The sequence below is a fragment of the Hipposideros armiger genome, unplaced genomic scaffold, assembly GCF_001890085.2.
Source record: "Hipposideros armiger isolate ML-2016 unplaced genomic scaffold, ASM189008v1 scaffold_94, whole genome shotgun sequence".
In the NCBI taxonomy this organism is placed as follows: Eukaryota; Metazoa; Chordata; class Mammalia; order Chiroptera; family Hipposideridae; genus Hipposideros; species Hipposideros armiger.
This window is the reverse complement of record NW_017731444.1, coordinates 1,766,989-1,779,538: the sequence shown is the minus strand read 5'-3', so window position 1 is coordinate 1,779,538 and position 12,550 is coordinate 1,766,989. Positions and strand designations below refer to the sequence as shown.

At 45.7% G+C, this 12,550-nt stretch overlaps 1 protein-coding gene across 1 annotated transcript in view; it reads right to left on the bottom strand.

Moving 5' to 3' along the window:
• Positions 1-1,521: 1,521 nt before the first annotated feature.
• The window catches only part of LOC109384370 (signal-regulatory protein beta-1-like), a gene marked incomplete at its 5' end in the record, with an annotated part of 11,972 nt that continues 943 nt past the window's right edge, over positions 1,522-12,550 (bottom strand). The window contains 3 exons of the mRNA XM_019645680.1: positions 1,522-1,628; positions 7,817-8,146; positions 8,698-9,018. Of these exons, the coding sequence (XP_019501225.1) occupies positions 1,522-1,628; positions 7,817-8,146; positions 8,698-9,018 (758 nt within the window). The remainder of the gene's footprint in view (positions 1,629-7,816; positions 8,147-8,697; positions 9,019-12,550) is intronic.

Here is a 12,550-nt window from a genome sequence, read left to right as displayed (position 1 = left end):
GGGAGAAGGCTTGCGCTGGCTCAGGGGAGCCAGTTTTCATATCGCAGGATTTTGCAAGCTTGCTGTTAAACGGTTGGTACCTTGAAATTGGCCACATTGGGAGTACTTACACCACAGAAACTGATAAGCACTACAAAATCAGGCGTTTTTTTTTTTCCTTTGGGAGACTTGATTGTTAAACATTTACCATTTCACCCTGGACATAGGCATTTTGATGGCAGAATTAAATTTGGGATATAAAAGAGAGAGAAATCAAGGATGACTCCAAGGCTTCTGCACTGACAGCATGTGTACCAAGAGCAACAGGGTTGGGAGGATGCAAAATGATAGAAGAACTGGTGTTCCCATTATAGAGGGAGGAGGGAAAACTTCTTTCTGGGTTTGAGAAGTAGGGCATTTAAGAAAGAGGGAAATAATTTTTTTTAATTAAAACCAGGATGGGAGTTATTTGTACTTAAGAGGCAATAGAGAACCTCAGTGAGGCTGGGGAGTCAGGGGTAGGCAGGAATCTGGAACCGGAATAAGTCTTTCAGGGCATAGACATAAATGTGTAGGTTGTGGCAGTCTATAGGTGATAGAGGTATCTTGATATGTGTAGATTTGACTGATTTTTCACATTCTAGGGAGATGTCGTGAGTCAGTTCCTAGAGCTAGTTCTCCTGGCCCCTGCTCAGGACCATGTATGAAGACCCAGCTCTGGGGCACCAAGGACTGTGAGTGGAGCAGCAGGAGCTCGTGGGCAGGCAAGTCTCCAGGGAGGCGAGGCATTTAAAACAGAGTCTGTGGAAGCTTCTGGTGGCTCTTTCTCTTAGGCTGGGCCCTTTGGGAAGAGAAGGGGCAGCAGAGACTGAGGGGGGCATGTAGCAGGTAGGGAAGGAAGGGAGGAGCTGTGGGAAATGAGTCAACAGTTAAATATCTGCTCATCATTCAAGAAGCGTTCTCTGCACGTCTTATGTCCTCAGCTGTCCTCCTCCTGGGACACCTGTCGTGAGAGGACAGGCAGCCTGTGAGGTAGGACTTTGTCACCTCAGCCTTCCTCCCCAGGTCCTGATCCCCTTCCCCATCCTTTTTACTCTGTCACACCAGAGGGTCAGAGCTTGACTAGACCTCAGAGCAGCTCATCCAGGACTTCAAGACATTATCTTAAAATGCAGATTCTTTTTATCCCAAGGAGCCCCAGCGATCAAATAATCTAGATATGGTCTCCAAGGGAACCATCCACTCAGCTGCCCCTCATTCAGCCCCCTCTGCCCACTTCCTCCACAAAAGCCCTAGGATGCTGCGGATACCCTTTAAAACCATTGATGCAGCCCACCTGCTGCAAGATCCCACACACTTCCTCAGGGTTGGGAACCTCTTAGAGGGATTCCCGAGACTCCTGAGAGTATTGAGAGAGGTGTGTCACCTTCTCTTAACTCCCTGTGGGTCCTGGCCCTGTGTGACCTGTGAGCTGGCCCCTCCTCCTGACCTGGCCCCTCTGGGCCAGCCCTTGGCCTGCCCTCCCTGCCCAGCAACTTACAGTCAGGCCCTCAGCTTCCTGTGGACATAGAAGGCGGAGACACCAGCTGCCAGCAGCACCTTTGATCCTAGGAGGAAAGCGATGAGGAATTGAGTAGACATTGCTGGGCCTGGAAACAAGGGACAGGAGAAGCCATTAAAGGGGATCACATAGAAGACCCTTCCAAGAGGCCACCATTTACTCCATCTGAGGTTACCTGGGCCCATCAACACTCAGAAGGTTTTGTACCTGCATCCTGCCCTGGGCTCAGGCTCGAGGCAGTAACCAGGGTAAAAAGAGGTTCCTCATCCTCACTCACCCCTTTTTAGGCTGCCAGCATTGTCCTCTTTGCGGGAAGGGGTGGAGGGAATGTGTACTCAGTGATGCATAAGTGTGGTTCCTGGTTTACTGACTTGGTCCTCACACTCCTCTGGGCAGTTAGTATTATCACCACGATGAAGAAACAGGCTCAGAAAGTTTAAGGAGAATCTCAAGACTAGTGGGATTCAAACCTAGGGAAACCCATCACTGTTGTCCTGTAGGATGATGACCCTGAGACCGTGCCTTTTAGACCAAGACAAGTTCAATCTCTCAGAGTTATTAGAAAAATGTCAACATGTCATTTGAGTAGAATGAGGAGAGGTTTCACAGTGGGAGAATTTCAAGGCTGCCGTGCTTTGCACCGGAGTGGGCATGGATGACCCCATGTTCTCAGGAGCTGAGGGAGCCCTCAGCTTGGCCTGACCTCACGAAACCTGCCGTCTTCAGCTTGCCCTTATTGGTGCAATTGTTAAATTTTTTGCTGGTGGTGAACTGGGATAGTGTAACCAGAGGAAAGGAATAACTTGGCACCAGGCATTTGAAAATGAGTTGGGAAATGGTCAAAAGGACTGTAGGATTGGATGGCTGTCACTGGGGCATCCATCTTTTGGTGAAAGACAAAGAAAAGCTACAAATGATTAATCACAAGTTAAAGGGTAAGTGTGAGCCGGAGAACTTCTTGACAGCATTGCAGATTCTTATCCCCTGGAGACACAAGACAGAATAAGCTGAGGATTGGGCTAAGACACCTATATAAGAAGAGCAGAACTACAAAGAAGGTTGGATTCTTTACTTCACTGGGCTTGATCTGCCAGAGTAGGGCCTGTATGGAGAAGTATGGGACCCAGAGATGGGGGATAGGGACCTATGGATCAAAGCACCCCAAAATCTTCAGTCCCCTTCTGTACTGCTGAGGACAATGGCAGCAGCATAGCTACTTATCTTCAAAATTATCCTCTCCAAACTAAAAAAACAAACCAAAAAAAAAGAAATAAAATTCCACACAAAACTGGCTCTCAGTATTACTGGAAGAAAAAATGCCAAAACCGAAAAACAACTGTGAGACAAAAGGGAAAAATCACCAAATCCTAGCGCACAACCTGTCACAAGGCTGCCAGCCTACCTTCACTCAACCACAAGAAAGAGTGTTGGAGGAACACGTGAGGGAAGCTAACAAAGGAGTCTGAGAATTATTTAGAAATCACATCACCGGCATTAAATCTACCTTAAATATGAAAATATTGGAAAAGTGTTCTGTAGATCAGAGCTCAGATCACAGGAAGAGGTTTCAAAGTACGGCTGATGTAAAAGGGTCAGCACAGTATCTCTAGAATCTGTTATTATGTTGTCTTATATGGCAAGAGTCTAGCAGTAGTGATTAAGTTAAGGATCGTGACATGGGGACATTATCTTGGATTATCTGAGTAGAGCCAATGTAATCATGAAGGTCTTTATAAGTTAAAGGGGGAGGCAGAAGATTCAGAGAAGAATATGTGATGACGGAAGCAGAGTTCAGAGTGATGTGGGGCCCTTAGCTGAGGAGCGTGGGTGTTTCTAGAACTGGAAAAGGCATGGAAGTGGCTTCTTCCCTAGAGGCTCCAGAAGGAACCTAGTCTTATCAAGCCATTGTAGACTTCTGGCCTCTAGAACTATAAGGTAATAAACTTGTGTTGTTTTAAGCCACTAAACATGTGGTAATTTGTTACAGCAGCAATAAGAAACTATTGGGTCTTCGGAAAAGTCATGACGTATTGTGTCTATGTTTTTCAAAGGTCATTTATTTATATAAGGAACAAAGATCAATCAATGATATATTGCCAGTTTTGTTCAATAATCTTTTGCCATCTTTCAGTGAGCTTCATAATTCCTTGTTCATAGAAGGACCTGCCTTTATTTGCGAAAAACTGAACAAGGTGCTGATTTACAGCCTGAATTGAATGTTATACCACGCAAGGAGTTTTAAAGAGAGTGAAACAAGTGGAATTCTGATGGCACAAGTTCAGGCAAGGATGGTGGGTGTGGCAACACATCCCATCCAAGCTCCAGTAATTTTTGATGGGTGATCAAACTTGTGTGTGGTCTTGATGTTGTTGCAATGGAACACAACTCCTTTACAATTAACAAGCTCTGGATGTTTGTGGATGATGGATTCATTCAAACTGTCCAATTTCTGACAGTACACATTCGAATTGATTGTTTGGTTCCTTGGTAGGAGCTCAAAAAACATGACACATTTAAAATCCCACCACACTGAGAGCATAACCTTCCTCTGATGAAGGTCTGCTTTCGATGTCATTTGAAGCGAATCATCACGTCGGGACCAAAACCGTTTGCACACCACATTGTTATAAACAATCCACTTCTCATCATCAGTTATCAGTTGCTTCAAAAAAGTATCGTTTTCCTCACGTTTAATGAGCATATTGCAGATAAACTCAAATAAACTTCTTTGAGTTCATGCGGAACCCAAATATGGAGCTTGCTTACATATCCCAGCTTCTTCAGGTGGTCGTGAACGCTTGAATGATGTATGTTCAATGTTTCTGCAATCTCTCATGTCATGTAACATGGGTTTGACTCGATCAATGCCTTTATTTTGTCATCATCAACCTCGGTGGGCCTCTCTGACCGAGGAGCATTGTTGAGATCAAAATCACCAGCACGAAATTTCATGAGCCATCGTTGGCACTGACGTTCTCATAAAGCATTGTCACCATAAACTTTATGCAACTTTTCAAAAGCTTGACGTGTGTTCTTCCCTTTATGGAAGTAAAACAGTAAAATATGGCAAAAATGCAGTTTGGTCTTCCATCTTCAACTTGTTGTAAAATCTCCAAAACTCAACCAAATCACTCAATTTTTTTTTTTTAGAATGAAGCTAGAACTGTCAGCTGTCAAATGACATAGCAATAACATAGATGTGAATGACTCTAGTACTTCCAAAAATGAACTAGTGCCATCTGTTACAAACATGCGTCATGACTTTCCAAAGACCTAATAATACAAAGTGGCAGGGACATTTTAAAAGGACAGCTGAGATTAAAGGGACAGGCATGATTTATCGTGCATAACTTCCTGGGGGGAAAAGGCAAAAGAAACAAAGAGAGAAGTATTGTTTGACAATTGAGTGATGAGGAGACAAAGGAACAAGAGGTGGGGCGGCAGGGACATTTGGAGTCCTGAAAAGCAAAAGAGAACTGAAAACATTAAAGGACTCAGAACATTTCTCTCACTATCAAAAGGATCCAACCAACCCCAAACTCCATTAACATGCCTGGGTTATCCTATACTGACAGAGAAAGGTCCATTAGGATAGAAATATTGTAAACCACGTCAGTACCATAATCATGAACAAAAAGGTGTGTACCCTCACACCAGGCCCATTGGCCCAGGACTGCAGTGGCCTGAGCCCTCAGACACTGAGGTAGTATAAGACATCCCAGTGCACAGGGTCACATAGGCCTCTTGCACTTTGCTCCAGCTTATCAACCAGACAACCCCAAACCATTTTCTGCCCTAATACTTAGCAAAATGCTGGGTCAGGCACACTGAAAGTACCAGGAAGTAGCAGCCTGGTCTGAGCCCCAGCAGGAGGCGGAGACTAAAAAGCAAACTCAAACAACATGGTGGAGTCTCATCTGTCCTGCTCTCTAGTTCAGTACAACTCTGACCCCTAGAAATGACACCAGGTACAAGCATAGGACTCTGAAAGGTAGAAGAGGAAGGCAGACTGAATAGGGGGCTGAGGACTGGACGAAGAACACATAGTCCAGCCATTGTAGGTCCCACTCTCCTAATTCCCCAGGCACAGAAGGTGACCCATGTGTGGCATTGGAAAAAAGAAAAATTTAAAAGTCAATAACGTAAGTTCCCACCTCAAGAAACAAGAAAAGAAGGAGCAAAATCAACCCCAAAGAAGAAGAAGGAAAGACATTCAAAGTAAAAAGAAGAAAAAACAATAAAATTAAAAATGAAGGCGCAATAGAGAAAATCACTAAAACAAGTTGGGTTCATTGAAAAGATCAATAAAATTGAAAAAATTTTACAAAGACTGGTGAGAAAAAAGGAGAAATGCCAACTTCCAAATCAGGAATGAAACGGGAGGGCCGGCTGAGTGGTGCGTTGGTTAAGAGCTGGCTTGGGACGCCAGAGGGCCCTGGTTTGGATTCCACATATGAGGGCCAGTGACACTGCCCTCTACAGCTAAGATGCTGAACAACAGCTCAACCTGGAGCTGGGCTGCCATGAGTTGCTGGTGAAGGCGTAGGCTGCAACCCCTGCTGCATTGGGTTGCCATGGGCTACCCTATGTAGCCAGCAGCTAGCGTGAGCAGCCAGCAGCTACCGACTGATCTGCCTTGCCCGGGAACAGCGCAATGATGGTGCCAACTTGGGCCAGTGAAGCAACGTCCTCTACAACTAGACTGAAGAACAAAAGGACAGCAACTTGTCTGTTAGCCTTCCCCCAATTCCCCAATAAAAATCTTAAAAAAAAAAAAAAAAGAATGAAACGGGATATCAGAACTGACCCTGCAGACAACAAAAGGATAATAAGGGAATGTTATAAACAACTTTACAGGTAGACATTTGACAACATAGAGAAGGTGGACCAAGTTCCTAAAAAATCACCACCTACCACAATTCACCCAATAGGAAATGAGTAATGTGAATAGCCCTAAACTATTCAAAATCTTTTTCAAATCTGGAAAAGGGTTCTTGAGGCCTAGGTGATTTCACAGGAAAATTCTACCAAGCTATTACAGATGAATCAAAACCAATTTTGGTGCACAAAAAACAGCTATAAAAGTAATTTGGGAAAATTTGACATATAGTCCATTTTAGATGACATTAGAGAATTATTGTCAATTTTATAAAGTATGTAATGGTATTAGTTTTGTAGAAAAATTAATGTCATTGATCATATGCCCACACAGTTACGGACTGCATTTACAACTGGATGTGCATACATGACTAAGTGGGTGGACTCATTTATGCAGCTTCTGTATAGCTCTTATTTCAGGGGCAATCTGTCCTCTCATTCTTATGTTTACTCTTCCAGCAGGCAGCGACATGGACACTAGGTGGCCTCCACTGACCCAGCAGGTAGGACAACACCATAGGACATGTGAGCTTTTGAAAGGTTTTCTGTAGTAAAAACTCTTGGAATCCTGGCCCAATGACCTCCTGATGTTACATGAGGGAAATATAACATATTTTCTTCACAGAAAGGGCGTCTCTATAGGTCCTTGGGACAGTGGCCAGCTGAGGGGGAGTGTGTTCCTAATTAGTACATATTTGATGTACAGGTTGGTGGTCTGTATCCTCAGAGACTCAGATTCACCTTGATTAGTTTAGCCCAATCACCTGGTGTGAGGACCCGAAGTCTTTACAACTCCCCTCTCCCCCGCCAGTCTTCCCCCATTGCTCCCTGAGTCTCTTCTGTAAAACTCCAAACTCACAGGGTAGTTGAAGCAGGAAAGGAGATCACAGATGAACTGAAATTTGCATTTAGTCAGCATGCAGAAAGTGATTCTGATTATTGTTGATCCATTATCATAAATCAGGGGACCAAGGAGGTCTATGCTGTGGCCACTCATGGTCACCTGGGTGCCTGGACCAGATGGAAAAGTCTAGGATGGAATAGAGACCAGGTAGCAGGTAGAAAGAGCAATGAGGAGCGGGTGGGCTGACATGGACATGGAATGATGAACGCAGTAACAGGTGAAGAAAGCCATAGGTGAGACGATGTGAACATATAACCTACCTCCTCTTTTCTCGCTTTTTTTCAATGTGTACTGATGTCAAAAGATCTAAAAGAATATGTACTAGCTCCTATTGCTGGTGACTCTTGGAGTATGGGATTTGGGAGGGGGAGCTCATTTAAATATTCTATCTATAGACTTCTAGATTGTTACATAATAAGTTATCAATGGCTACTTTGAACATTAAAAACAAATGAAATGTATAAAAGCCAAGTCCGTTGGACTGGTGGCCTCACCTGTATTTATGTCTGACCCCTGCTCCTTCGGGTGGACAGAGGCCTCCAGGGTGAGGCTTTTGGTGGCCGCCGGCTGCCCATCGTGCTCCACCTGGCAGGTGAGCACCACCTCCTCCCTGTGGGCTGGTAAATTCACGAGGAGCCAGCTCATCCGGTTAAAGTTTCCATCCTTGTTCTCTGTGAGGGTCGAGGCCGTTTCTGTTTCGGACAAGTTCCCATTCTCCAACCAGGTCAGCTGTAGGCGCTGGGGGTAGAACTTCTTCACCTGGCAGGTGACGTTCACCCAGTTCCCTGCCACAGGGTGTTGAGTAACCTCCACAGTGGGCGGAACTGAAACAGCACAGGTAGAAGCTCTGACCTCATGGAACAGACAGATCACAGGGGAGGGCTCCATCACTGAGCTCCCCCCACCACAGCAAGGGGGTCACCCAGGACACTGCCAGGCATACAGCAGGCGCTCAAACACTAAGGGTGCTCCTTGCATGTGAATAAAATATCTAAGCACAGTGCCTTGCACACAGTAGGTGCTCAAGGACTGGAAGCTCCTATTAGGGTCAAATGAGGCAAATCAACAAACACAGGGCCTGGCATGCAGTTGGAATGTACTAACTGTGGCGAAATGAATGAAATCACCAAGCACATAGGGGCTTGGCTTATAGTAATTAAATTTGCTATTGATAATGTAGATGACCATCAAGTACAGTGGTAGGTGTTGATCTCATAAAAAGTGATGGGGACACCTAGGTACCTGGTAATGTAATGGGAAGGACTGTCAGGAATTTGATTCCAGGAAATTCCAGGCCTGGAGCAGAGCAGGGGGAAAAGCAGTCCTGGAGGGAGGGACCCAGTTGTGGGCTTGGCCAGGGTGGGAGGGGATCTACCTCGGATGGTATCAGACAAGTTGGCCGTCCCACGAAGAGGAGGGACTCCCTTTAGGGTGACATGGACCACCTCACAGACCACCTGAGAGCGAACGTCCCCCGGGGCCAGCACCACCATGGCTGTGCTGGAGACGCTGTAGGAAGCTCTGTCTCCCTCTGGGTTCATGGTGGTCAGGAAGGCTGGGAGCCGATTCCCATCTTTGAACCATTTCAGGACGATGTTTCGGGGGGAGAAGCCATGGGACTCACAGGTGAAGCTCACTGTCTGCCCAGGTAGGGCCCTCCCCCTGGGGCCTGATACCACAGGGGGAGACGGTTTGGCTGCAAAAGGAGCAAAATGAACAATAAATACGATTGTGATTATCACCACTAAGGATAAGCGTGCAACACTGTTAAGAACCTTCTCACATATTGTTTTTTAATCTTTCTAATAGTGCTGGGAGGGTGGTGTCATCATCCTCATCTTACAGAGAAGGACACACAGGTCCCCAAAGGTAACCTGTAAGTAAGGGGCAGGGCCAACATGCAATTCCAGGCCTGAGTTCAAAGTCTACCTTCTTTTCTCTGCCGGGTGATTTCACACCAAACTGGACACAGAAACAAAATTACTGATGGATCCTCCTCTTCGTATTAACTGTTCCTAAGTGGCCTCCCCTAGAAACCTTCCCAACTTCAGAGAAAGCGTTTACAGAAGTAAATGCAGGGGAAGCGATGGTGAGCAGGGCCGCCATGACGGCGGGAACCAGGCTGACCAGCTGACCAGAGGAGTGACGGGGGAACATTCCAGCTCCTTCTGTGAAATGGGACAGCAGGTATTTCTCCTTCCCGGGGCTGCAGTGAGGGTTCAATCAGGCAATGGAAGCATTTTTCTTTGAGTAAAACAGAAGATGCTTCCCCAAAATAAAAGAACACAGGTCTATCTGAACCCAGACTTTATTTATATCCAGCTCTCTTCTCTTAGGAATTTATTGATTCATTCCATAGTTTTCATTTTTCCTCACATATTCCAGTAGGGGCTAATCTGTGCCAATTTCTGAATTTGAAGGAAGTGGAGAAAGGGGTGTTTTTCTGAATCTGGGTTCTTCTGTTGGGTCAGTTTTGAGTTGAAAACAAAGATCACTGAGTGCTGAGAAAGCCAAAGGTGGGTAATTTCTTAACTGTTATTAAATTAGAAGAGACGCAGACACTTTCTGAAGGTGAGGAAACTAAGGCTCAGCAAGGGGAAGTGGGTCACAACCTTGAAATAGCACCTGATTTGGGGGTGTGTCTACTCTGTGCTGCGTGGTTCACACAGAGAGCCTCAAATCCTTTTCACTCTCTTTAAAGGCGTCCATGATTATCACCATTTTACAGATGAGAAAAGTGTGGCTGAAACAAGTGAACGGACAGTCCCCTCATGCTTCACTGTGTCCCAGGGATATTTCCTGTGGCCCCCAAGATTCATGCCCATCTACAGAGCAAGTGCCCCACCTGCAGGAACCCCAAACTGATCACCATGCTCTTCTCCCTCTCAGGTTTTTGCCTTCAAGCAATTATAGGGAGGAGTCATCGTTGAGTATCTAGGCCTGAGAACCCTGTTGCTATAATCGGTAGATGTGGGTTCCTGACATCTGGGTCTACAAATATGAACTCTTGCTCACACGGGGTCCCCAGCATCCTCTAGGAAATGCCCCTCCTTCCTCATCCTCCGACTGTAGACACAGGAAAGGGGGAGCACAGTGTTGCTGGGGTTACAGTGGCCTTTCTCTGCTCTATCCAGGCTACTGTCCCCAGGCTGCTCCTGTAGGCTGCTCAGTGAAGGAAAAACACCACAACAAAGCGGGGGTGGTGGTGAATCTCGTGAATGATTCAAAATTTTTTTTTAGTTGGGATACAATATTATATTATAGTTTTGGGTATACAACATAGTGATTAGACATTTATATACACTATGATGTGATCACCACGGTAAGTCTAGTAACCATTTATCATCTAGATATTGCTGACTGTATTTCCTATGCTGTGCACTACATATCTGTGGCTTATTATTTTATAAGCAGAAGTTTGTACCTCTTATTCCCCTTCACTTTTATCATCCGCTCCCCAATCTCCCACTCCTCTGGCAACCATCAGTGTGTTCTCTGTATCTGTGAGTCTATTTCTGTTTTGTTTGTTCATTTATTTTGTTCTTTAGATTCCACATATAAGTGAAATCATATGGTATTTGTTTTTCTCTGTCTGACTAATTTCGCTTAGCACAATACCCTCTAGAGCATCCATGTTGCCGCATGTGACAAGACTGAATACTTTTAAGTATGCTGAGTCATATCTTTTAAGAACAGGTTCAGCACATCATGAGACATTTGTATATCTGTCTGATCTAGGACATAACGTTGCCCTGCCTCCCATACAGATTTTTTTCTCTTATTGGTGAAGAACAGAACAATACAAGATTAAAAAAAAAGAGGGCTGGAGCTTTCTCCATAGTAGGATATTGCAGGGAGCAGGGTAGTGAGTTATGCTTCTTGGGGTTCAAATTTTGGTTCCCCTACCTGTTCAGGTCAGGTCTCCTCTCTGAGCCTCTGTGTCCTTACCTGTCAAAGGGGCAACAGATGGCCCTCCCTCCCAGCACTGGTTATAAGCAGTAAAAGCTACGAGGAAGACACAGCATCTGGCACGCTGCTGCCCCTTAGCCCCCTCCCGCATCCCTGCTTTCTCACCCAGGGCATCATCTGGGCAGGCGGCTTGGGGTAGAGGAACAATAACTTTACCAGGAGGCAGCACATATGAGTGGCAGTGGTGCCACTTGCTAGCTGTGATGGCCTAGGCAAGGGATGCACCTTGGGAACTCTTGTAATATCTGCAAATTCAGGACAAAGTCGCCTTCCCTGCCTATGTCCAGGGGTGGTGCGGAGACTCGATTGCTATGTCTAGGAGGGAAATTTGGGAATATCTACACAAATTATAGAAGTCCCCTCTGACTTAGCAATGCCACTTCCAGTGGGCCTCTCCCTCATAAGTAGAGTGTCACAAGGACACGGTTATCCACTGCAGCACTGTTTCATAGTTCAAGGTTGGGAACAACTTATATTCATCAACAGAAGACTGTAAATGGATGATGCTATTTTCATATGCTGGAGTGTGTGCAGCTGTTGAAACAGTGGGCAGTTGTAGGTGCTGATATAAATGCTTGATTTGGGGTGATGGGGCTGAAGTTTGGGACAGGTCCCCAATCACCTTGAGGGTATGAATTCGAGGGGTATTCTGAAGCTTTGGGAAATACATGAAAAGGAGAAGTGCTGGCTTCCTGTTGAACGGTTTGCTGTAATGAGCTTTAATTCAGTGCTTACTATGCACTAGGTTCTTCAATGGAAACAGCGTCTCTCTTTGGGGCAGGAAGGAACTGCCCTGGAATCAGATGGGGTTCTGGAACAATCCCCTCAATCACTGGTCATGTGGCTGTGGGCAAGTCCTCTGTCACCTTTTGGCCTCAGGCATCCATACATGGGGGGGTTGGGCTGGATGGTCTAACAGTCCTTCATATGCTGACATTCCAGGATTCAGGATCCCACTCCTGTGGCAGAAAACCCTAAATGAGCACTTGGTTGCCTCAACGGGGCAACACTGAAGTAACTCACATGGGGATTCTATTCCCTGGGTGAGGGACAGATATTCTGAGATGACCCAACTCTGCCCAGAGGCTTCAGTGACTGTGTGACTCGGTCCCTGAATTAGAGAGAGTTTTCCACATTGAACCACAGTGACCACCCAACCTCTGGGCACCTCCTTCAACCAGGGCTGTCAGAGTAAACTCTAAGTCTGTGCCTCTTAGGAATGTCTTCTCAGTGTGATGGTTCTCAAGTCGAAATAAAGA